General features: G+C 39.3%; 1 protein-coding gene across 1 annotated transcript in view; it reads right to left on the bottom strand.

Moving 5' to 3' along the window:
• Nucleotides 1-27,971, bottom strand: part of LOC134536304 (uncharacterized) — a 765,325-nt gene that overhangs the window by 50,329 nt on the left and 687,025 nt on the right. The window contains exon 4 of the mRNA XM_063376056.1: nt 783-945. Within this exon, the coding sequence (XP_063232126.1) occupies nt 783-945 (163 nt within the window). The remainder of the gene's footprint in view (nt 1-782; nt 946-27,971) is intronic.

Genomic DNA, 27,971 nt, shown 5'->3' with positions numbered 1-27,971 from the left:
GTACCTGAAATAAACCCATCCAACTACGAAACACAATATTACAAAGTTTTAACACACAGCTTGTCTGGAAATCTTTTCGCGATAAGAACAGGGTCCTAAATATTTGTATTTTTTAGATTTAAGTAGTTCTTTTTGTAAAGTAACATTCTGTTTTAAAGCATGATTCGACCCAACCTTTTTACAAAGTAACGTGAAAATTATAAGAAGAAAACAACTTTAAAAGCTTCAAAAAGTGCATTGACGGTAATCGAAACATAAAAAATATTAGCCTTATTGTTTTGGCTGTTGGCAGTTAAATTAAGAGACATTGTAAATTTAATTATTTATAATTTCTCTAACACAAGACTTCGTGTAGTTCGCTAAGCCATCTATAACACCTGATGTCTATACACGGGTAGTTTTTTTAACAGAAAAACCTGCAGGTATATTACTTATTATTTTTTCGATCTTAAATTAGAAAAAAACTGTACACGTGTCAAGTTTTCTTGTCATTGCTGTTAATTAAAAGATTTTTTGATCATAACCTTATTCTTGCATTTTTTTATATATATTTACTGACCAGATATTTACTAAACTTAATTTTCCATCCGTAAATGGTCAACTAAGGGTTGTGAGCACTTGGGTAACCTTTCTACCGCCGTTAGTAGCTGTGTCCGTTGTGAAAGTGTTGAAACGAAACAGAGCTCCCAGCATGCTCGACGGCCAGCAGGTAGGAGGAGGGGGGAGGGGGTCGACGGGGCGCCGCGCGATTGGCGGCGACCGCCGGTCGTGACGTCACTCACCTCTATGGAGGGCGCGGTCTGGCCCGGCGCGCAGTGGTTGGCCATCGCCCGCGGCCGGATGTTGGTCAGGTCCTCGTAGATGACGCCATTTCCGCTCGAGACGTCACAGCGGTTCTGCGGCGAGGTTTTGCACGGCAGGAAGTTCTGCATTTTCCGCTTGTGCCTGCAAGCAACGAGGCGGTCCGTTTGCTGGATGCCCGTCTACAACACCTATCTCGTGCTGTTCCGAGATCAGTAGAGACATGCGAAATTCGCGGATTCATTTCGCAATAGGCTAGCATCAAAACAACTATACCTTCGTACCGCTTCTGCGATTGGCCCACATTTTATCCGGGGAACCGTGAGCCAATGGGAAACACTAAACCAAGAAAGTGCCGAATTACGGACAGCCTAGTTGAGACGTCTCACGCGTCAGTAGCCAATGAACAGGTGTCAATTCCGCGATGTTTAAAGGACTGTGGAGTTTATCCTAGAGGTAAATGAATCCGCGAATTTTGCAGGTCTCTAGAAATCAGTAGTCTTTTCTTTCATTAAAGTCATTTCATGACGTTCATAACAGTACAAAATAATACTTAAAACTAATATTAACTACACAGAATATTTTCCTCAATTAATTTATATTACATTAAAATAATTAAATGAAAAATTATTCACAAAATGTTCTCACTACTGTAGTTGTTGCTGTACGCAAATATTAGAACAAAATTTCGTGGAATACAATTTGATTGATTGGCCTCACTTATTCCGATGACGGCTACAAGGAACGTGTTAAGTTGCCCACCTAGTCAGGGGCTTATCTGTGTTAGTGCGACGCTAGCTGGTGTTTCTAGCGCGATATGGCCTCTAAGCGCAAGGCCCTGAAGTGACGCTCGGCATGCATAGGGCAACTATGTGATCTGAGCGGAAACCGTAACATTTATGTGGCGGAGAAATGAAGATAAAGGTGAAATGCAACAGAGTAACCCATGGAGTGCTTTCAAGAATCTTTGCCGGGCATTTTATTCTGAAAACACTCATTTCACCAGTCTTTCTTTCATTCTCCTAAATACACAGTTTAAAAGTAGACAGATCTACCCATGTGCCCTAACCCATTCTTAAACCGACGACACTCGGATATCTTAAGCAGTTTTCAAATCGTGTAGTTTCTTCTGAAGTTCTACACACTGTATGTGGGGGCAGGTTTTCGGGCCCCTTGATACAACACATTGTTGAATTAACAGCTTAATTAAAAATAATTTCCTTTTTTAACAATAAGATATGTACAAAAAATCAATAGCACCAAGGAATAGTTTTATCTAGACAATTTTGACGTGATAACGTCTTATAAATCGATGAACGCCGGCTGCACGCACGAAAAAGTATGACTCATTGTCACGTTCCGCCTGAGACGAGCGTGCCAGAACCGGCCAACCACCGTGCGAGAAAATCTTCTATAATATCAAACAGGTTAACGCGGGATTATTAACTAATTGTTCGTGATTATATTTAAACAAATTATTTAAATTAAATTTGCAAAAACTGTAAATAATATATGAAAATTAATAAAGTATGCAATTATTCATGAATGTTTTCTTATGACGTTATCATGTAAAATTATCGTCCTTAAACCGTCTTTACAGACATCCACCTTTTTTTAGTTTCGATTTTCCCTGCGACTTATTACGTTCTGAAACCAAAGGCTCGGAGGCTTAGTGGTTTTGTTAGGCATGGGAAACGCGGCCGGAAGAGGAGGATTTGCTTTTAACAAATGACTGCCCCAAGGACGGATATATTAATTAGGGATTCCACGTGACATGTGCGGGAAGACCCGGGGGGGGGGGGGGGGGGGTAAAAAAAGGAGAGCCAGTTTTCGTTTGAAGTCCCCGGCGCGCTGTGTCATAGTCGAAGCTGTTCCCCAATCCTCGCGCCGAGTGAAAAGAACATTCCAAATATCACATGCGGATGAGCAGCGGTTCTTTCAGACGGCTGGGGTCGTATCACGCGGGCCTGGTGAAACCTCACTTAAAGAGGTAATACTCCTCTTTATTTATTACCTTTCACGCATATGATACAGTAGGGCCTACTCAATAAACGTAAAAATATCCTGCACGAACTGAAAAACACGTTTTACGCGTGCCAGTTGATTAGATAAGTGTTATATACAGGGATATGCCCTCGTGTATTCTTATATGTATATATATACATACATACATACATACATACATACATACATACATACATACATCGCACGCGTCACAATCGTTACAAAAACTCACACCAAAAAAAAACTTCCAATAAGGTTCTAAGATAACTTTCACAACCCACGTGAGTACTTTTTATCATGTTTACAATACTTGTGTGTTTCGAGTACAAGTATGTGTGTTTGTATGTAAGTCTGTGTATGTATGTATATAAATATTTCTGTTACGTGAACTCAAAGTAACAAACACGCATTAAGAAAAAGCATTTTAAAAGAGAATTTAAGAGAATGTAAAATATTTAAAAGCTTTAACAACTTTACTTATCATTAATACCTAAAGAATTTGGCTACAATATATTTTTACAATTGTTGGCTTTAAAATTTTTCGATGTTTTTAATTTTTACTAACGGATCCACGCTCTAGTTATAGGTATTTAAATAAATTTATACATAATATGTATTTTTATACTTTGGCAATAAATTTCTCCTATTCATTGCGAATGGTTTGGAGTAAAAAATTAGATAAACATTCTAAGATAAATATTATAATAATCTGTATTCCTCGCGAAATGTTACAGTTTAAGTGGGGAAAATTTATTATTAATTTAAAACTATTACAAGAAATTTTCTTAACGAATGATGATTTTTCATACATAGCCTGGAATAAAGTAACTTAAACACATAAGTCATACGTAGATGTGGAATCCAACTAGGTTTTTGTATGAACCATTTAAATGTATTTAAAAATATCACCCACTTGAATACGGAATGTTCCAAACAATCTTAATTAATCAAGTAAATGTTCTCACACCGTAAAAAATTTTGCCATAAATTTTGAGGAACACTGATTACAAGTAATTCAGAGAAGGTCGTAAATTTGCCTTAACTAATTAACGATGAATACCACAGTCTTAACAATATGCGTAAAAAGCAAAATCAACCGTTCTACATTTCACGTACATGCCCACCCAATTTACAATGGAACACACAACTTTGAATTCGGATTTTGGCGTAGTTCACGAAGATGCAATTATCTGGATCTACGAAAAACACGTCATTCGTTTATGGTGCGCTGTTGCCTAGAATGTGCGCAAATTCGCAGCACATTTTTTTCCCCATTACTTTTACAAAAGATTCCTTTCAAACCGGTTACCAACAAATAGTTTTTAACACTAAAATAAATATATTGAAACTTTGTACGACACATGGCTATGGTTATTTTTGCATCCATGATTTACGATTTTTGAGATAAGACTGAGTGTTTCTTAAAAAAAAATAGTCGCATACTGTTATATTTTAATTAATGTTTCATTCAAGCATTATTTTTTTAAAAACCATGAAAAAGATACTCGAACATTCAGTAATCGGACTTTATTTTGTTTTATTACGCTGATTAATGTGGACAGTTAATACTGGAAATATATTTAGGGAACGGTATGCAAGTAACAAATAACTTTTAACTGTTGGAGGTACTGGGACAACACAAAGCTTAAATGCTCGGGTAAGAATCCGAACCCGGTATCACCGATAACACTGTTTTTTTTTTAACGATTCAGTTGTTTGCACGTAAATGTTCAAATTCACAAATATGTGTAGTTTCCCGTGTAAAGCTGCGGTGTGTGTTTCCGGACAGTGCAGCAGTGTGCCGCGTGTCCAGACGAGCGCCCCAGGCCCACCGAGTGTGGCTTGTAAGCTCGAGGAACGCGCCTCGCGGGCAGCAGACGCACCGCCCCTGTTGTGGGCCGTAAACCCCTTCCCCTGTCGGGCGGTGGGAGGGTAGGAGGCAGGATATAAACTTCTTTGATTGCCCCGGGAGGACTTGTTTTGCTCTCTGGTCGCACTTGGGAGGGCGTGAAAGTGCTTGCGAGAAGAAGCTACGAGAAGCTACGAGAAGCGGCGGCCGCCTTGTACTCCCCTCCCCAATCTCCTTGTCGTCCTAACCCCACCCCCGCAGCAGGCCGTAACTGCTTCGCGGCCGTTAATTAGGTGTACATTTCAAGGGAGAGTGTACGCGTCGCTTGTCTCTCTCTCTCTCCCGCAGCGCCAACATGGCGCTCTGGAGTGTCTGCGAGGAGAAGTGAGGGCAAGGAGCGGAGTGCGGAATGAAACAAGCAAACATCGCAGAGCGCGACTCTCCAGCTCTCGCAGCTAGCCGAGAGGCGTCAGGAATTCCTCGTCAGTGGGAGTGGCGTAACTGCGAGTTCCTCAGGGAAGCATCGTCCGGGGCAGAAAAATAAATATTGATGTTAAATTACGTATGTTTACATGAAAACAAGTTTATCACTACAGAACAAATGTCCGCAGTAATGCTGGGTTTGGATTCTTACCCAGGCATTTTTTTTTTTTGCTTTGTGTAGTCTCCCAGTGCCTCAATTGTCAAGTTGTTATTTGTAAACCGTTCCCCGGAGAGCTTTGCAGTATTAACTGTGCTCATTAAAAAGCATAATAAAACAAAATTAAGTCAAATTATTAATATTCGATTATTATGTCCATGGTTTCAAAAAAAATATGTATACTCTTGAATGAAACATCAATTAAAGTCTAGAATAACACGCCAATCATCGTAAGAAATACTGAGTATTATTTCTAAAAACCTATTTCATATGTGTACTCAAAAATAACCATAGCCATAGCCATGCGAGTGCGACCGAGTGGCGCGAGACTGTGTGAGAACAGGCGCGGGGTAAGGGGCGAACCACTGTTGAGCCTAGCTCCAGTGAGCAGTGCGAACTGTGGAGTGGACTGGGCAGATGTTTAGTGATCTGTGAGCAGACATTAAGTGTGATTCTTTAATTAGTAATGTAAATATTAGTAGCAAACAAAACTGTATAAAATTAATTGGGCTATCCTTACGAACCTGTTTTCCTCACTCGCCACATTATATATTTCTTGTATTATTAAAAACTATTTCTCGGCAATTGGTTTTTCAAATGAATCGTTTGAAAACGTACAAAATCTTTTTCCGTGCTATCATAACTTCTTTTGATCAGTGTACATTAGATGTAAAAATTTTAAGATAATTTTTTCAAATCCCGTGTAGTTATTAGTCTTTAAGAGTATACGTTTTATTGCAGGTACTGTATTTATAGCAATTAATATAGTGTACAATGTTCAATGGAATAAAAAAACACAGTTTTTATTGTATTACATTGTTAAAGTATAATATTTAAAAATTATATGATAAAGAGCAGAAACTAAGTTACTCCCACTCACTTTATCCCCGCATTCTTTTTATTTTCCTCGATCTTTATGCAAGCAATCCGCGCAAGCTCACTAAAAAATTTATATTAATAAATAATAATTATATGTAATGTGTAAAATTAAAATATTAGTATATATTGTATGGTTTCTTTCCGAATCGTCTTTTAATTCACACTTTTTGTAGTACTCAAACATTTGTCTGGCAATCGGGGAAGGGACCCCCCCCCCCCCCCCCCCCCCATACTAAGTACAGAACATTAGCCTAAGCGGCAAGCGCATGCGCACGATCATGTTCCACGTCTCGTGACGCAGCGAGATACTTCCGCCTCAAGGTTCCGTTCTCAACATGTTTCAAACAAAACAACACTTCATTCTCCCGCAACGCAATTAACACGATACATGAAAAGTGTCATGTGTACATGGTACGACGTGCTTCATACAACGTGTTACTGACTAGGAAGTGTTAGGTATTGTTAAAACGATAGCTATATCCAAAATGCCAATGTATAACATTCAACACACAGCTCTATGCAGATTGTTTTTGTCTCGCCAGCAACTATTAACAATGGAGACTAACTTCAATGTACAATATCCATGCGAGGAAATAAATACAATATAATTTTAAAGTTCAAACTTAAAAAGTAATGTATTTTATATACAGTGTGAATTTATGTAACATTACTTTTGTACACACAGTGTTAAGAACATATAGATAAATGGTAAACTGTGAAATAAATAAAGATAAATATTCTGTATTTATTTGCTTGTGGTTTATTAAAACTCTCTGACTGATTCTACAGCATAGGGTAGGGCTACACACAATAAGTATATGTGAACAAAGAAAAATAATGACAATATTTTATTGTCTGATAAAATTAAAATATAAAAATACAAAAATTAAAACACAAAAAAAATACATATTTAAATAAAATAATACTAATGTTGCCAGATACATCAAACACAGCCTACACAAAGCTCAGTAAATTTCACGTTAGAACTTTCAAAGTTTATTGTCATTATAAATCCCAGGGTATTTTTTATTAAAAAAGTCTGCCTAATTCAATACAGCAGAACATCAAAATTCACACTCAATAGATTGTGGTTTTGGACACACGACAGTTATGTTTTTACTGTGCCAGCGGTGTAATTAGGCCTGAAATCGCCAAGCGTCACTAAAAAAAACCTTTACGGATTTTCCAAAATGGCCTACCTGGATGCATGATACTGAACCACACATACTGATACTCACTGTACAAATCCGTAAGCGAATTGTGCGAAATATTTAGCACACAATGATCAGTGCACTTTCGTGGAACGACACAATAGAAGCGCCTGCACACGCAAACTGTTATTTAATGCTTCCAACAGGACCTGCACAATCCCAATCGGACCAAAACGTTCTATTTCCCAAAATTCCCGATGCCAGGCACTTAGAGGCACCAGCAAGCCTCAGCCAATCACAAGGCGCCGGCCAGGAAATCAAACAAAATGATTCTTAACGAAATACAAATGTCAATAAAAATAATAATTTAGGTGAACTGTCATACAGCAACGTCTCTGAAATGCCTTAAAATCTGTCTAAAGTATAAAACACTTCTGTAAACAAAGAACCCATAAACAAAGCACTTGTTTACGTCCGGTAGCTTAGCAATGGCGATCGAAAATGTAAACGAACGATTAATAATACAGTTTCAGCCCTTTGTAATACTGTAATATTACACAAGCCGCTCTCATACTTAATTTACACAGCAGTTTAGAATTTTGGTTTAGTTTAGTATGTACAAAAAAAAAACTTCGCTGAAACTGGCAACAGCGCACGCGGCAACCCCGCGCTTGCGACCGAAACTGGTCGCTCCGACACGTGACCCTTCACAGCGCGCTGGCATTGCGCGCTTGGCCGTCCATCTGCACTGCCGCTGTCTCTCGCCTTGATCTGGTTGTCACCTGCTTGCAGCTGTCAGGTGAAGGTATCAGCGATCCAGACGCCGATAGCACACGGTTGAGTGCCAGGTCTCGCGGTAAAACCTGGGAACTGCGAACGTGGCCGCGTGGCGGTTAGAAGACAACGCCACGCGCGTACGGGTACTGGAAGCTTCTGGACGGGATGTCACCTGCGTTGCCGCGCCAACCCCCCCCCCCCCCCCTCTTCTTACGGAGGATGTCTCGTCACGGACCAGCCGTGGAAGAGGTCTGTGCAGCCGGTACGCCGGACAGCGCTCTGACTGTCTGGCGGAGGTCCTTTCTGCTGCATCTACCTGCATCTACCTGCATCTACCTGCATGTACCTGCGTCTACTGCCCCACGCAGCAGACGACGACGACGACGAAGGTGCAGATGGCGTCACGGTCCTTCCATTCGTAGAACTACCGTAGTCACACCCTCGGCAGATGTTCACTTACCCTGCTTTTATCACTCGCGCACTATACCATATAAGGCATCCATGATAGAAAACAGTCATTGTGCCTTTACCACCGCTGGATCCTACTATGTTGAAAACCTTAACTTGAAATAACTCCGTGTTGGAATGACCTCTGGTTATTATTAAATTCAAGCAAAATATCGCAATTATTAAAATAATAATAATAAAATAGCAATAACTTTTAACCTAAAAATATGAATCACATTTCATAGTTCCTAACATGAATTCACAAAGGTCACCAACATTTCAATAAAATAACATATAAACATTGTTAACTTTCACAGTTGTAAGATATAATTTTTTTTTGTTAAGTTCTTGACAAAATATACACTATTAACTTCAGAGTTATTAAGTCGTTTCATAACATTTAAAATCTAAATAACATTATATATGACATCGATATTGCCAATAATACTGTCTCATTGGACTTAGTCAAAATCATAACAGGTACATTGTTTACATTCAAAGTTTGCAAGTCCAAACAAACAATATTATTTTCAAGCACGTAACATATAGTCTCAGTAAAATATTTCAATATGAATAATTGAAATAACATAAACTCATTTTGCAAAAGTTTTCAAATTTTTGCAGTTTTGTGCCATATTGGACTTAATATTATTTTTTTCACATAATATGACAAAACTAATTTTGCTAGAAAATACATGTTTATTAGGCTCATTTTGCCTTTAGGAACATATTAAACATTACTTTTTTAGTCCGATGTTTATCCCTCTGACAAAGAAAATATAACAGGACTTCGTCAAAATCACAACAGGTGATCATCAAAACAAAAAAACGTGTCAACTTAAATGGATAATACTTTAATGTCAGCTAAAAGTTAGTTCATACAACTAATTTTATTGATTTTAAATCGCATTTAGCAATATTTAACTTATTATTTGCCATTTTCATGCAAATTCTTCTTGTTTACATGACGAGGATGTGGAGGGTTGATCGTACTGTTGCTTGTAGTTTCAGTACCTGCTCAACTTTTAAAAGACTTGTGCATTTAATAAAAAGTTTAAGGTTTACAAGTTTATCTATTTACGCTCAACTCCAGAACTTATTGAATCATTCAAGAACACTTTTTAATATACTGTTACGAGTATAATGTGGAGAGAAAACTGGGTTCTTAAGGTATAGCCCAATTAATTGATTAAGTTTTATTTATTACTAATGTCTAAACAATACATTTAATTAATGCACTCAAGATCTCTGTCCACAACAATTAGTCTTACACTGGTCATTGAAACATTAACACTTTCCACTGGAGCTTGGCTCGACAGTGGCTCGCTCTTCTGTCCGCCTCTGTCCGCTTCCTTCGCACACTCTAGAGGTGGGTCGCAAAGTATCAACCTGATACTTTGGAACTGATCCTCGCCTGTATCAGGAGCTGCAAACGAGTACACTTGAAAAGTATCAAGTACTTTAGTATCAGGTCAGAATTCGCCTGGAACAACACCACGGCCAATGTGCGCAGAACAGGATCGCAGATGATGATAAGTTGGGCGGAGCTTGTGAAAGGGGTGGGAGCAGGGACGACGAATAAGGGATAAAGAAGGTAAAGAATGTAGGGGAGGAAGCGCAGGGGAAGGCGTTGAAGGAGAGGCGCAAAGCGAAATTGTTAAAAGTCGTTTTGTTTATTGTCCTACTTCAAAGTACGCTCAGTGCGCAGTGCGTGCACCGTCTCGTTCAATAATAAAACTAATGAAATTTTAATATTAAAAAGTACATTAATACAAGATATAATATTTATATTTGTGCACCTAACAGCTATGAAAATGCAAATAAATTCTCAGTTGACACTAATAACAGATGTAATCAACATATGGACTTTCTTTTTTCGAAAACAATTAGTAACTAGTGTTTTCATACATTAAAAATTCACGATTTTATCAAAAATAAAAAATAAAAAAACAGATAGGTACATTAGTGAGCATACTATATCAATGTTTACGTTTCAAATGTTTCTTCAGATTAGTCGATGATGATTTATAACTCAGTTTTTGTTTACACAAATTACAATTAGCAAACTCATTATTTTCCGTGAAAAAATTCCACACAAATGAAGTCTTTTTCGTGCACTTATCCATTCCTTATTTCACTATAAAGATACTAACTACAAAGCATGACAGCCCGCAACATGGTGATACACGGCCAGGACGAACTGCAGTGAATGTTGAACTGATTGATACTGGTTGTATCAGGCGGGCATGAGAGTATCAGAGGTAGAGAATTACCAGGCGTGATAAATAATGTATCAGATCCTCCTTCCGGTCGCACGGTCTGCGTACGCGGAGCTTTGTTGCCTCCTGGGACCGTCTGATACAGAAGTATCAGATACTTGTAACATGGAACAATGTTGTATCAGTATCAGGTTGGAACAGATACCGAAAATTGCTGTAACAACCCAACTCTAGCACACTCAGCCACACCGCGCCGCAGAACAGTCCCCGAGTATCGCTCGTCGCCCCCTACTGGCTCGCCAGGCCTTCATGCGCAGGTATCGCCTCCCGGTAGGTCCGGTTCACTCACCAAGGGCCACTTGCCCTCTTCACCTCTCGCTGATCGCACGGGTATCGCCAGTATCACTACCCGAGGGGGAGACTCTCTCCACTGCTTCGCTCTTCGCTCTTCAATAGGAACTCTCGCGGAGGCCGGCGTCGCTGCTTTTATACTCTTGGAAGACTTTATGGGGAGGTTGGAAGTGTCGCGTCACTTTGAACCGACCCGACGCCCGAAAAGTCCAGAAAGGTAGTGTTTATTCGCGCCACTCCGCGCGGCGGCCTCGGGAAACCCGCAGAATTCTCAGGCCGCTAAAAGGGTCATTGACAATGGCCTGAGGCGGGATGGTGCGAGGGGAGCAGAATGAGGGAGGGGGTAGCGAGTATCCTTGTAATCCGACCATGCACGCGTGGCATGTCTTACGTCAGTGGACGGCGTGTGACGTCAGTGACCGTGCGGGGCCGCCAGCCAGCTCCGAACCTGGCGCGCATCGAGGTCTTGTCTGCGTTCGTAACAATACTTTAAAATGGTAATATTTGTTGTACCTTTTTATGTTAGGCAGTTTTTTTTATAATTGGTAGAATTTTCTAGTGAGCCTATTTTTGGAACGATAAACAAATAACACTTTGAATGTATTATAGAGTCATAGTAGAAAATTTCTTTAAGAGACTTTAAATATTTTAAGGTATTTAATAAACAGTGCTAATTCTGTTTAAGAATTTATTGTTATTCAATGTTAGGATAATAACATTTCCATTATGCACGCCCCTAAACTACTATAAATTATTTCCCCCAGATTTTTATCCCATTTAACTGCAAAACAATATTTTTTTTTAAATGAAAGATTAATTTTTTTTGTAAAGGACATTAGAAGGTTCTTAAAAGCTAGTTGCGTCTCAAAAGTACTTAAGCTCATTAGTTAAGCATTTTTTTGAATAAAACTATATATATATACATACACATACATACACACATACACACACACATATATATACACACATACATACACTCACATATATATTCTGAATGTCTGCGCACTTATTTGACACCTTAATGTCGCGCTTCACAGCCAAGCCGTGTTCTGTGTTCTGCCCTCGTGTCTAGACGTCACTACCTGCTCCCCCCCTCCTTGCACGCGAGGCAGCAGTGCTGACACCTAGCGGCAAGTGCCAACACCAGCCCGGCTCGGCGCGAGAGCAGCGGCCACACAATGGCGGCCCAGTGACGTCACGAGAGGAGGAGGGGGTGTTTGTCGTGGCATCGCGGCCCTTTGTGGCTGACTAGGTGGAGAGGAGGATGAAGGGTCGGATAAGAGCAGCCCTCGCTGTCTGGCGCATACAGGCGCTCCTAGTGAGAGCAAGGCGCGAGGTATCACACGCCCGAATCCTGGTGACCGGCTTATAAGCCGGCATGCTCCGAATAAAGGACGAGGAAAATCTGACTCCTTTTATATTCCGGCATAAAGCTATAGTGAAATAAGGATGCGTACAACAATGAAATAGGTGAAATGTAAAATTTACTGTGTGTGCGTGTGTGCATCACTACTCATAATAATGTTATTATAAATGTGAAAGTGTATTTCTGTTTATCCTACTTGATTTTTTGCGTATAGTTTATGGGTCGGAGAATGACAAAGACTACATATAAATATGGAATTCCATACCTAAGGTTGTGAAAAAGGTGTAAACTCAGTTTAACAATAGAAAATCATAGGAGGTAGAACACAGACAAACAAACGGTAAGTTTGTGTTATTTCACTATGTCCGCCACACGGTCATATAGTAAGGTCAGGCAACATTTCTATCCTTTTCCTTGGCGAAACACCCATCCTCTCAGTGAAGCTCGCGGCTGCTAAGGAATTAAAAAACGCTAATAATAGTTTAGTTTTATAACTTTATATATATATATATATATATATATATATCTTGCCTTGAATTTGTAACACGCTCTCGTTTTGTGCGTCTGTCACGTATTCCGTCTTGTCTAGGGTTTATCTGTCTTCCCACAAAATGAAGCTGAAGATTGCCGTTCCAGTTTTGCTGATGCGTAGCATTGATACACCGAGAATGTACAATCAATAGGACATTAAAATCAGAATTTCCCGTTTTTCATATGTATGTCCTACAGACTTAAAAACATGTTTATATAACTATATATATAACTTTGAGTAGTTTTTTCCTTATTCTGAACATTAAGTTCAGGAAATAGAAAGACCATTCATTAATATATAAGTTTACTTCGGGTGTCGCGCCAAAAGGCAAACACAAAGGGCGAATAATTTTCTTTCGTGTTTAGCTCATGGGAGTAAATGGGTATGGTTTTTTCATAGTTGTTTCAAACTAGTAGCGGGGCACAGAAACCACCTACCTGCGTCGGGCCAATGCTAAGGCTATGGCTGTGTTATTCTTATGTGGGTATTTAAAGACGAAAAACATAAAAGCACATATTAGGAAAATCGAGTGATTTTAGGACACCGTAGAAAGTTAAATAAGGATTACTCTACCGATATTTCCCCTTTCCAATAGAGTTCGAAACCAATTTTGTGACGGTGCGCCGCCTCACTAGGTGATGCAGTGCGAAATTTAAATAAATAACACATTTAATAAGTAATTAGCTAACTATAATGCATGTAATTGAATTTTAACTACGAAATAAATATTTAAGATAATAATTCCGATAGTAAGTTGCCTCTCGGGATATTCAGGAGTAACTGCTTAGTTTTACCTGTGGTCTCACTACGAACCAACACAGACGAATCGGTAATACTGTCACTTTTATATCATTGCAGCTCATATAAGAATTAACTTAGTGTCATTAAATATTAACCAAAATTTAAACAAACGCACGAATATTAATTAAAATGGTAACATACACGCAACATAACTGTGACATATTACACTGTCAAACACTAAATAGGCAGTTAAAATGAGATTTTTTTTAGCTTACGGTTTTTTGAATAGCTTCAGACGACGCTTCATCTAAGTTTCGAATGAATTTCATCCCAGTTGGCTACAGATTCAGAGCTTGTAATTTATTGGTAATCAACTGAGGATTGAGATATAATCTTTAACTAAGTATTATTTTTTTCATGTGCCTGCGATCTCAAGCACATTTTTAACTGTTTTACTTTTAGTGTTTTCGTCTGCTGGAAGTCGACATCTTGGATTTTTTCTGTTGTAGGTCGCCATATTGGATGACGTAATGTCCGACATTTTAGTTTCTGCTGTTTGTCCCATGAGTGGATCAGCATCACAGTTTCATGCACGTAATGTCGCTGTTACATTACCTACAGTGTTGTTATGACCCTTATTTACATATTAAATGAAATTTTTTATACAAAATACTTTGGAAGTGTTTTTTTTTAATATAAATCTAAGCTATTCTCCGAGCTTGATGAAATATTGCATACTTGACGATCAAAACAAGAGTAAGATCACTGTCTACATGATATTTCAAAAACAAAAACAAAAACTACCATCCTCCCTACAAATAAAGCGGCTCACTCTAAGCACATGCAGCATGGTAACGTGGTTTATTGCATCTGAAGGTATATATACCATTCCTGATCACCTTAATTTCGTTAAAATGATTGCAAGCTTTCTCGGCCGTCGTCTGGTGTTGCTTGTCTTCTTGGCCGTGGCCGTATCCAACGCGAAGATTTCACCGTTGTTTCGGTCGACCTTGGAATCGTCAACATCAGGGTAGCTCCTACTTTAATGATGGCGGCTGCAAGGTGACCAAAATGTCCGTGAAATATTTGCCTTAGACGCGGCTAGAACCCAGAAGACACACATTGAAAAAAATTCTGCACTTTTACAAAAGATTCCTTTGAAAAAAAGTTGTCAAAAATATTTTGCAATACTACAAGAAAGATATTGTAACTTTGTACAACACAGGGCTATGGTTATTTTTGCAGGTTTTTCGAAATAATACTGATTATTTCTTACGAAAACTGGCGCATTATTATATTGTTCTATATTGTTCGTGTTTTTATTCAAGCATAATTTTATTTAAACCATGCACAAAATAATCTAATATTTAATAAAAAAGACTTAATTTTGTTGCATCATGCTTATTAATGAGCGCAGTTAATACTGGAAAGCTATTCAGGGAACGGATTACAAAAAACAAAAAAAAAAAAAAACATTCTAACTATTGAAGGTACTGGGACAACACAAAGCATAAACGTCCGGGTAAGAATCTGAACCCAGTATTTTGTAGTGATGTAGTTGTTTTCATGTAATTGTACAAATTTATAAATATCTGTAATTTTACTTGAGAATTTTTGTTCCATTTATAAAAAAAGGGGGATTGTCTGTAAAGTCGATTTACGTACGATAATTTTACGTGATAACGTCATAAGAAAACATTGATGAAGAAAAATCGCATACTTTTTTAATTTTCAAATATTATTTACAGTTTTTTGCAAATTTAATTTAAATAATTTTGTTTAAATATAATCACGAACAATTAGTTAAAATGCCCGCCTTAACCTGTTTGATATTATAGAAGATTTTCCTCGCACGGTGGTTGGCCGGTTCTTGCACGCTAGGCTCAGGCGGAACGTGACAATTTTTTCGTGCGTGCAGCCGGCGTTCGTCGATTTTATAAGACGTTTATCACGTCAAAAAAAATATTGTGTAAGGAAACTCAGCCTTGATTTTTTTTTTGTTCCCTCGGCCGTTGCTTGAACCGTTCTAATTCTTGTTTTACGGGAAACGCCGCGAGAGCCCGGGGACATCCGCTGTGGGTTATGGCCGCGAGAGGTCGTGCAGACGGATTGTTACGAGCCGAACTGGAATCTCACGCCCGGCTGCGCCCTGCTTCTGAGGGCATCAAGGAGTCGCAGGTCGGAGGTCACCGGCAGGGGGAGGCCCTCTGGAATGGAAGTATTCGCGTCCCTCCACATCGCTTCTGCATTTCCCCCACCCCCCTTCCCCCCGGGCCCCTGACACCCCCGTCTCTTTCGGCCGACTCCGTCGCTCCCTTTCAGACGAAAATGGATATCTTCCTCTTATCGCTTCCCTTCCTTCTGCGAGGACGGAGTAGTCCTGCGACAATTTACAGTCTGATTGAGCGGATTCCCGGTAGCTAATGGCTTTCCCCTGTAGAGTCTCTGCTGCCCGTCGCTTCCTCCACGATTATGGAAAATCCAGGCATGTTTTAAAAAGGGATTAATCCCCACCGTCTTGAATTTCGTTACGTATTAACCCCCCAGCTTGCGTTAGAAATAAATCACGCATGACCTTATTGAAGCACACTTGTTGTAGTCAGCATTCGTGACCTGGCCTGAGTATAATTACTAAATCATCTGCAGTCGCCTGCGGTTACGTTACGCAGTTCCTTGTAATTTTAGTTTTCACTTCGAACAGATTTACTACGAGCTAGTTTGATAAAGGATGCTCATGACAAGTAGTAGGTGTAATGAACTTGCAGAATTAATTGTAATATTTCAGTAATTATTTATTTAGGAGTTAGGTTAATTGTATTTTTCATACGGATAGTCTTGTACTGGAAATACTTTATTGTCTCAGAGCCATGTTTAGCAAGTTGCTCTAAGGCTCGATTAAGACTTTTTGGAGGTTACTTGTAATTGTTTACTATTGTATTAATTTAAGTTTTTCACTTCACAGTTATAGTAATAATTCTCACTTTTACGACGAGGAGCCATAAAAGTTTCTATTTCAAGAATTGATTCGATAATTTCTTTGTGTTCTTGATGAAGTTACACTCTCTGCTAACTTTGGAATTTCTTTGTTAATAGTTTGGGTTTGTGGAGTACTCCCAGTAATCGCACGCAGCTGTATTTATCTTCAAGAATACATGAGTGGTTGTTTATGTGACTTTGTAAAAAAATTTTAATAAACATTTTATGTGTTTCTCACAACACTGTTTTAGAGTTCACTAGAATTAACCATTCCTCTCCTTACCCCTTTTGGGGTACTTTCTATAGAAATATTGAATATTTAATAATTTTTTTGAATTTGATTGAATTTATATTTGACCAAATATATTTATGATTTCCCTTCAGTTGATTTCATATTTTATATCAAATAATTATTTGCATGCTATATTATATAAATTTGATTTTTTATTATGTCAGGTTAGTATATCTTCTAACGCGCGTTCATAAGAATACGCACCCATTTTTTGTTTTGAGTATCGCGGGCTTTATCACGTTGTCGCTGTGTAAAAAAAATGGTTTGAGGTTTTTCTATAAAATCCAGTGAAAACTAGCTTTGGTATATGCGTACGAATAGTTTTCAATTATTGATCTTATTTAAAAGGTACTTACTTTGCCACATTATTAACCTATTTAACAAATAATTAGCAAACATGATATTAAAAATTTCCGAGCAAAATTAAGAATTTTCTTTTAATTCAAATTCAAAATAAATAAAAGTGATTTATTTATATTTGTTTTAAATTTTTGTTATTTCTTGTTGAAAAATAAATTGTAAGTAGTCTTTAATTAAAAATATGGAAACGCTAATCAAAAGAATAGACGATATTTTAACTATAGGTATATGTTGTACAAAGACTTATGGTACAAATGCATATGGTAATATATGTAAACAAAAACATATGGTACCCTCTTCGGGGAAAGGGGGCAACAGTTTCAATATGGTTGAGTTTTGGGCGTGTTGCGGACATCAGCTGGGCTCTCAGAACGTGGGATTTCCTGACAAACCCACAACGGATGATAGCGTTTAATTGACATGGATTACTAAACAGTCGAAACAGACTATGGGTGGCCACTGACCGAGCAGGTGGCCTCTTCATTGCAGCGCACCTTGGCGGCATAAACGATTTCGTTACTCGCATTTTTCGTATGTTTTACGCATGCGCGCGCATATTCGATGAATTTACGTTACAAAGAACGATGTTTGTTTATTAAGTATAATTTGGAAATTCGTCGTCCAAGTTTTTTACTGTTTATATATATATATATATATTTTTTTTGTTTGGTTTGTGTAATTTTTCTTATGACGATTGGGTTATAAGATACGTTAGGTGTTATTACTGTATAACACCTAACGTATCTTATAACCTAATCGTCATAAGAAAAATTACATAAACCAAACAATATCAAAATAAAAATAATTAATTATTTTAATTTATAACCATTAGAATTATATTAAGCAATTTGCGCTTATTGTTAGAAAAGTTCACCTTAATTTTACGAAGAACGCTCGTTTTTAAAATTATTCAGGAATCATTGCAAATGTATGGCCACTGAGTTCATTTACTTTGAACATGAATCAAAATAATATTTTTTTATGTTATAACAAAACATAAAAAAAACTGGTTAACTTTACTGCGAGAACACTCTTCTTTTGTTTAGAACGAAACATACAACTCGGAAATCGAAATACGGCATATTTTCTACGAAGATCCAGTTTAATTGAAATTACGGAGAACTCTGTGTTTGAGTTAAATACTTCGTTAGGAATCCCGTAAATTTATTGTAATTTAAAAAAGGGCTGATGAAAAATTATTAAGGCAGAAAGACCCGGAGTCTACGATACCCGGATCCCTTCCACAAACTGCACATCATTTTCAAAATTACGAAATGGAACACTTTGGACGGCGCTGGGACGCTCGCACACTCCCATCAGAGATCGCCACTCGAGCCCCGGACACGTCGCGACAGGCACGGCTGACTGCGCGAACTCGCTGCCAACCAGGTTGAGACGACGTCTCACAGGCGGCTTCCGCCAGGGTGCACAGCGGACTGTGGAGTCGGTCCTAGAGGTCGCTTACAGCCGCTGGCCGTGTGAGACTCGAGGGTCTCGGCCAGAACTCACAGACAATCCCGGAGGAAACACGGCACGTCTGGTCTGGAGGTCGCTGAACGCGAGACAATCCCCCGGGACTCCTGTGTCCACGCGAGAAGAACATCCAGACGGGATGTAACTTCCAGCGACTAACATCCGCCCCCATTCCTGGATAGGGACAGCGTCTTCCTAGCTTTTAACTTTAAAACTTTCTGAACACCGTCTGACCATTTACCGTGGTTCCACCCTCACAGGATATGGGGCAAAAAAAGCAAACAAATGACTTTATTTTTGAAAGATTTTTTATTTTTTTAGTTTTTCTTCAACAGAGAAAGTTCCTAGCAATGGCGTATGTCCAAAAACTTACATTAAGTCAAACAAGTGACTATTAAATAAGTAAAAAAAATGCTAAATAATTAGGATTAGTGGTATTAGCGAACATAATTGAAAGTCACTAGTAAATATGCTAAACATTTTATAGCAATAGTAAAATATAAACAAATGAGGCATAAGCAACCAATGGTCATAAGTTAAAATAAATTGCTTTTGCAGTAGATCTTACAAAATCTACCTATTAACATTTAATCGCGTGAACATCTCTATAATATATTCAAATAGTTATTTGTTTATCTTTCCGAAAAAAAATAGGCACACTAGAAAATTAAACCAGTTGTAAAAAAATTGCCTAACTTAAGAAAGTACAAAAATTTACGACTTAAAATAAATATTAAAAAGTTTACTTAAATGATTAAATAAGCTCTTGAGTTGAGTGTAAATAAATAAACTTGTAAACCTTACACTTTTATTAAAATAGAAGTCTTTTAAAAGTTTGTAACAAAGTATTAAGCCGGCTTTATCAAAATAAATCATACGTCACGACAATTATATATTTACGTGAGCAAAAAGGTCTTTAAAACTGGAAAGTTAAACGAACTTCGATCACTACAAAACGGGACACGCCCTTGCATTTCTCACAAAATAAAACACACTTGCGGTCTTGTTCGGTTCCCAAAGGCTTCCGACTCGGCCAACAGGAGGGCAGTAAATCTGCGAAGTCCAGGTCGCAACAGAATTTGCGTGAGCGAAACTACTCGCGCTCCCAGTTACAGCAGACTAAAAGGACGCAAAATCGCCCTTAAAACACTTCCAGCAGATTTCACCCAAACATGGCCGTCCCGCGGTGCAGCTGGCGAGTATTCTCGTCGCCTAACGACGCGGAATTCTTGCTCGCGGGGTTCTTGAAGCGCTGCGATGCCACTTCGGCACACATCTCCACTTTCGAGTCCGTTTCAGGCCCTCACACACCACATGCCGGTAGCCACGGTCATCTTTATCCAAGTTAAGGGCTCCGCCTACCCGGGCACACACACGGTGCGCAGAACTTCAGGAAAAACAACGCGATTTCTAAACTACTCAACATATCCGGGTGGAGTCTGTTTACGAAAAGCATTTAAGAGTTCTCTGAGGGCCGAAAAGTACTTTTGATTTTGGATTAAGTTTTTGAACTGTATTTTAGAAGAGTTAAAATGGCTAATAAGCATGTTTTCAGAGTAATTTTTAGGTGTAAAACAACCGGTACAGATTCTTGAAAGCACTTAATGGACTTGCATTACTCCTTTATCTTCATTTCTCCGCCATATAATGTTACGGTCACCGCTGGAATTTCACAGTTATCCTGTGACTACGAGAATACTGCGCGCCAGTCCAGAGGCGACACCGCGCTAGAAGCACCAGCGAGCGTCGCGCTTATCATCCCGCCTCACCAAGCACACATACACCCCTGACGTGAGGTTCCCGACCTGCCGTAACCGCCGACCTCGACCAGACTGCATGACGTAAACACACGGACACACTCTCTGCGCGCGTTCACGCCATACGTCACTCGCAGTTCCTACAGTTTATATTCGCACACGTAAATACGTATATAAAAAGAATAAATACTAAAAAATGTCTACGCTCACTCAAAAAAAATTATATAAATAATATAAAACTTCAGCATTTTGAAGTTACCTAGAAATCAACTATAAACTTAAACTATAATAAAGCGTGTCGTACTCAGAGCTCCTAGCTAATTTGAGAGTCTTTTGAAAGTCATTGCCAACTTGATATATAAAGAGCTAAATTTACCATTAGTAAATAAAATAAAATTATGAATAAATAAAGTGAATAAATAATAAACTTACTTAACTAAACCTAACGTTGCTAAAATAATCAAAAAATAAGTACAATAATTAAGAAATAATATACAGTCATATACAGCCATGCCACGAGAGCTGTATCCGAACAATAGCCTAATGGATCCCTCAGCTAAGAGCTCCACTAAAAGTGCATCGTAGTGGGCGTGGCCATCTTACATTGCTTCCGAATCCTCACAAGGGATTCCGATGCAACTATACATGCATCCATTGAACTCTAGATGCGTCCTTACATCCATTAGCTTCGGAATCGTGTTTTATTTTGATTGTATATAATATGACTTAAGATTTTTGGTAAAATATTTGTTTGAAACCAAATAAGCGTATAGTTATAACTCAAAAAGAAATAAATAAAAATATTCATAAAAATTACCGTAAAGCGAACTTAAACTTATAGGGGTGTTAAATGCCCTTTATAAGTATTTTAAATATTTCGGGAATGCGCAGCTAATTTTATATTTTCATCGCTAACGTTTATAATATCCACGCTACGTTAAAATTTCTAAAATTGGTCGTTGTTATCTACGTTTTCTGAATATTCGTAGGTATCACGGCTCAAAACTGCTGCCGAGAACATTAGTTCGGCCAACTGTCCACAGGTGGTGCTGGCAGTAGAAGTGTTCGGGTACCACCCATCCCTTATAAATGCGTCGTTTACATTGTGACTGCACTCAATTAAGGGGTGCAGGGACTTGCGTGCTGTGGACGCATCCTTGTGCGCTCGTATCCAGGTCAGAGGTCAGAAGTCAGCGAGTTCATGGGTTGGCAGCTCCGTCCCGTAGGCGATAGCGATAACGACGTCGGTTGTCGTAGTCTACCGGCGCGGAAGACACTCGGCGCGACGTCGACGTCGAGGGGGGGGGGGGGCGTCGTGACGCGGTCCGTCTTAATTGCGATAACGTCAACAAACTCATTACCCGGCGCCCGACGAACGTCCAAATAATTATAATAATAATAAAAAAATAATCTCCGTTCTGCGACGCCGAGCCAAGACGAGTCCTCCGCGACGAACAAATGAAGACGCGCGTGATACGCCGAGCGTGAATTTTTAATTACTATTCGAAACTTATTATTACTTCCGAGAAGTCTAAAAAAAAGGCACATCATTAGTTTGGTTCCGCTAATTGGGAAGTTTTTATTTGGCTCAAAAAATTGCGGGCCAGAGGTTAGGAAACACATTATCGCCATATTCACCGCGGACGTAAACAACCAAGCAAGCTCAACGCGTCATCGCAATAGAAGGTTTAAACCCATTCCAGAAATCAAAATTTTATGAAGAAACGTTTCACTTCACTCTTAAATTAGAAAAAGAAAATATTTGGCACTTGTATAAAAATAAATTCAGTGGTGATACCTGAGTCGCGATCGAAGTTCGACGCCTCTTCATTTCGCCGTAACACTTTGTCTTAAGACCTTTCCACGGAGCAGAAACGAAGCTAATTATGGAGGAAATCGAGGCCGCGCTGGAAGTTCATTAGGCATCGGAAGCCTCTAATTAGAGATTCTTAATATACGAGCCGGTGGCGAGGGGTTGTCGCGATGGAACTGTTGCGGAAGGGGTTGGAAATGGTTGGAAGGGTGCGTTTCGGGACCGCGGTAAATGGAAGGGGAAGGGGGTGTGAGGTGGTTTGAAGGTGAGGCTGGGAAGGGAAAGCCATGTTAATTAAAACGTGTATCCCGAAATTAGATTGGTTTGGCAACGACACGCCAGCTGATAATGTTTTGAACACACACATGCGCTCGCTCGCACACACACACATTCGCATGCTAGCATGCGTAACCTAGTTATTAATCAATTTTTAATTACTTTGGCCGCGTAATTAGACAGGTCGAGAGCCGACGGCAGGGGTGTGCAACTTCGTGGCAGTGGTAGGGCGCGGCTTCACCGGGTGACTCTTCGACACGACGGCAGGGAGTTTTGGTAGCCATTACCGTCGAGCAGACTTTCTGGGAACATCTTGCTTCAATCTGAAGTTCCATAGCCTCTACAGTACATTTCAGATCAGCTGGCTACTTTAAAATACTCGCCAAGTAATTACTTTGAATCAATTACAAGGAGAAGCGCGAACACTATTAGAAATTACAGTAAATTTACGGATTTTTCAACGAATTTTTTCACTCAAATAAACAAATAATTCATCGTGATTTCATATAACTGTATCTTCTTGGAAAATACGCTGTATTTATACTTCGGAGTCATATGTCTCATTCTAAACAAAGGTAAACACACACTTGGACGAAATAAGTGTGTTCTTGTTGTAGACTTAACCAGTTTTTGAATGTTTTGATTTTATACCAATAATACTCTTTTGGATTGATGCTCATCAGAGTGACTTCAGTGTCCATAAATTTACGAAGATTCCTGTATAATCCTTTATGTTCTTCGTAAATTGAAGGTGAAAATTTTGGCATCCCTGTGCGAGAGTAAAGTATTTTCCGAAAGCAATCTAGCCAGAAAAGAAGAAAACCCAAATTTTTATTGTTCTCGAGAAATAGTCGAAAAAATGAGACATAATTGATATTCCCCACATAGTTTAAATTTTAGTTGTTGATTTTTATGTATTTTTACATTGTTTCACATGTGTGTAAACCAAAAAACACTGTCCAAGTGTCCCACCCGTGGCAATAGAAAATATCCCTATTTAAGCGTGGTTCAGCTTTTTAAGCGTTTGACTACCACGATAGCGACTCGGATTCGAGACCAGAATGCGAGATATATTTTTCAATTTTTAAAATAGATTTTTCATTTAGTGTAAAAATCTGTTTATTTATAGAAAATAATATAGTTTTTTTTATTACAATCGCAAAACTAAGGTAATATGAAATAAACAAAACTATGTTGTTAAATGAACAACATAATTTATTTTTCCAGCACATACCAAGTGTGACAATTTTTTACACATCACTGTCACAGTCATTTTCCTCAGATTCAGGGCACACTTATGGGTGATACCCATCATAAAACATATATTTTGTTCGCACCACGCACATTGTATGATTTCAACAGTGTTGTATAAACATTTTTTTTGAACAGAGACGGAGGAAGCATTTATTTCGTTAACACTTTGGAATGTGACTAGTGGTTCTATCAGTTTTGCAGCATACCAAATGTATTCCAACATGTCAGTAAACTTTGGAGCGCTCAATTGGCGAACTAATGAATGTATTTGGATGGTATCTTCGCGCGATGCTAATTTCCACTGAACTTGTAATAGAGCAAAGGCATCGACGTACAGAAAACTTTGAGAAATATTCTCTTTTAAACAACGTACAAAACGTAATACTTCATAATGTTTGCCCGCACTGTGGTAGATTTTTTATTTTGAATTTTCAATTAAGATACATGAATTTTCACGTAATAGATGAAAAATAAAGCATCCACAGGTATATCAAACCGTAGTCGCCAGTATATTGTAGTCAGAATCTCTAACTGCTGGTCCACACAGCCTAAACGATTCTAAGTGCAACGTTAAGGGGAATAAATTGTGTCTCGTTTTCCGATCAGCTATTTCTAGAGAACTATTGAGGGTTGGAATACCTCCTTCACATGGTATAATATTGCTACTGAAAAGTACAGTGTGTCCATAAAATGATGTTCCAGTTTCAGTGGCAAAACAGTTTAATTTAGACTATTTACAACCTATCATACATAAAACTAAAGGTAAACTAACGTAGGTTTTCTTGCAAATGTCCAAAATGTGCACCTTTAATTATACGGCACGCATCCAACCTAAATTCCAATACTTGCTGCACTTCGGTTAACACGTCCGGAGTAATGGAAGTAATAGCCCCTTCAATTCTCTGCCTCAACTCTGGCAAATCATTAGGTAGCGGCGTAACGTAGACGCGATCTTTTATAAAGCCCCGAAAGAAAAAATAATTGCATGGTGTTATGTCAGGTAAACGTGGAGGCCAGCGAAAAAGAGCTCTGTCATCTCGACCATTACAACTAATGCAACGGTCACGGACGTTGACGTTCAACCACTCTCGAACAAACGAAACGCACGTTAGACTGAAATTGCGTATGCTCTCTTAGAAAATTGAAAAAAAAAAATGCCCTACACTCAGGAGTCGCCATTTTGCATAGGTGGCGCGCATGCACTTATCAAAACCTGTTACGTTTTAATTGTGACCTTGAACCAAAACTCTACAACGCTAACTATTGATAATATTAAAATATATAACCGAAAAATTGTTTATGGACATACTCTACTTTACTCTTGTAAAGGGGCGTGAAAATCGACGAACCAAGTTCACGTCCTCTCCTTGTAAGACGTTTAAATACTGAACTGATATTGAACTATTATCGACCAAATTTCAAAATTTTGTGGATTAGAATGGGTTATAAAAATTTAATAATTCTAAGTATCATAACTTCAGCAAAAGAAAGAGAAATTCGTAAAATATGTTTAGAAACTAACAGGCGTTTTTGAAGGGTGAACGTCGTATTCTCTGCTGCCGCGGGGAATGTTGCCGACACCGTGGGCCTATGAAGGTATTCCTTTGCATGCCAGCCGTCCTCGTATCCGTGCACAAGGCGAAATTGGTACGCTCTGACTCTTATCATGCCTTCCTGAGCGAAGTTCGTGTGAGGTCTGAGATCCAACCTTCGTACACAACAAACGAATAAACGGCCTGTGTTCAAGGTGCTAAACGGCTTATTGTGTGCATCAGTATGCACTGTCATAAATCTATAATTATTCTAAAAATAGCATAGATAATAACAGAAATCATTATCGATGTTCCCATCCTAAACGAATAATTTAAACATTAGCAAACAGTTTTATTGCGCTCTACTGACTTTTGATATTTAATTATACATGGGTATTTGTTATATTTATATGCTTAGTATACTCGAAACAAAATATTCTTTGAAAAGCGAAAAGTAAATAGTAATATTTAATGTGATATTAAATTGAATTCAGGCAAAAATAAAGCTTAAAATTCTTGTGCCTCAGTCCAACTACAGATTACTTTTTTTCAAAACTTTATATAACGGTTTTCCCCAGTGTCACGTTCATTATTAGTAATAAGATTTATTTTTCAATTTTAAAATTTTAACTTTCGAATTTGTTTGCGTTTCGAACATCTAAACTCAACTGTCGAAAACATCGAACGCTAGCTACACTCATTTCTGTCACTAGTGTGGATAGAACACGGCAGCACATTGTAATCAGGTTGGCTGTCGCCTGGAAGAATCCTCAAGCAACAAAGGACGTAACAGGACGACGTATCATCGGCGCCAAACACAACGTAATACGAAACTAACTGAAGTACCCAGCGTTGCTCGGGCTTTATGCATAGTAATGAGGATCCAGCTGTAGACGAAGCGCCTAGATGCAGTATATGAAACTCCCACTATTTAGTTTTTCCGACACAGGTGCAGGGGTTTCGTGACTAATACAAGTTACTTTCTCTAGGTCCATCTATCATAAAATACCAATGGCAGTTGCCAGGAGACGCAAAAGTCATCAACACTGCAATAGCCGTTGCCATGGATGAAGAAAGCTGACGACTTAAAGTTTTGATCTTTAAATCACCCGCAACCTCTCTTCGGGGCTTATTTATGTATAATCCTCTCTTAGGGGATGACAATGTTTCAAAAGAAATACATGTGCCGAATTCCAAGTATGTGGGTCTAATAGTTCCGGAGAATTCGTGATGAGTTGGTCAGTGAGTGGTACTTCGCTTCATACCAAATTTACCACCACTTATCACCACGTTAGGGATGGAATTTTATAAAATCCCTTCTTAGTGCAGCCCTAGGGTACTCAAAGAATATATTTACTTCAAATTTCGATCTCTAGGTCCTGCAGTTTAGGCTGTGCGTTGTCTGTCATTCTCGGTACTGTTTTATAGGCGTGTGTGCGAGGTTAGCTTTCCTCGCCGGGAGCCAGATTATTCCGACCTTGCGGCCGTCATTCTCACATTCCCCTCCCACATATGCGCCCTATCAGGGTATGGTGGGAGTAACATTCCAGTTCGTTTTAGATTAATTCCAAAGCTTATTATTAGAAACAGAACTGTTAGGGACCGCTCCCTGTTGTTAGATCGGGAAGGTATTAGAGCTTCGGCAACGACCAGCGGGCTGGGGCCACCAACCCAGCATGGTCGCCTCGCTCAGCCGGGAGACAGAAAGAAAGAGGCGCGGGGCGGGGGTGTTGTTCCAGGTGGTCGCGCGGGGGCGACTCCGGGGATCCGGAAACACGCGAGGATCGCGGCGCCAATGGAATCCTCGCCCGAGCGGCGCAGCGCGCAGCGAAGCGGCCAGCTCCGCGTCGCGCGTCCATTGTTTCTATTTATTTATTTATTTATTCCCCCGCAGACACAACTGGAGATGCGTGCAGGCGCGAGCGTGACGGAGCGTGGGCCCACGCCCCCGACTACGCTCGCGAAAACTGGTTTTCTTCCGGCAGGGAGGTGGCGCGGCGCGAGGGGAAGCCAGGAAACAAAAGAAAACGTTCCGCGAGGGAGGACTTCCCCCCCACCCCACCGTCCCACCAGTCCCTTGTACACATATATCTATCCCCCCTTCTTCCTCGCCCCACGTCGCGAAACCTCACTGCACACGCATTTCCGCTCGCTGGACCGCCACAATGGCCGCCAGGCGCGCGGAAACTGCTGTGCCCCTCCCTCTATCCAACCAGGGGGTTATCACGGCACTCGTACATGTACCATCACTTTCCTACACGACACCATAGCTCTGTCGCCCCCAACAGTTCAGATGGCTGGCATTCGAAAACCCAAATAAATTCATAGTAACGACAGGTAAACATTTTGTAAAAAAAAAAAACTCTTTCGGTACTCCAAATAAAACGCGATACTGGTATTTAATTATATCTCTAAACAAAGCAAGGCATAAAAGCTAAAGAAATGAAAGAGTTATGCTTATTTTGCATGAAATTTATTTAC

This window comes from Bacillus rossius, chromosome 10 (assembly GCF_032445375.1).
Source record: "Bacillus rossius redtenbacheri isolate Brsri chromosome 10, Brsri_v3, whole genome shotgun sequence".
NCBI classification, from domain to species: domain Eukaryota; kingdom Metazoa; phylum Arthropoda; class Insecta; order Phasmatodea; family Bacillidae; genus Bacillus; species Bacillus rossius.
Note: the sequence above shows the minus strand (reverse complement) of the source record. Positions and strands in the feature narration are given on the sequence as shown.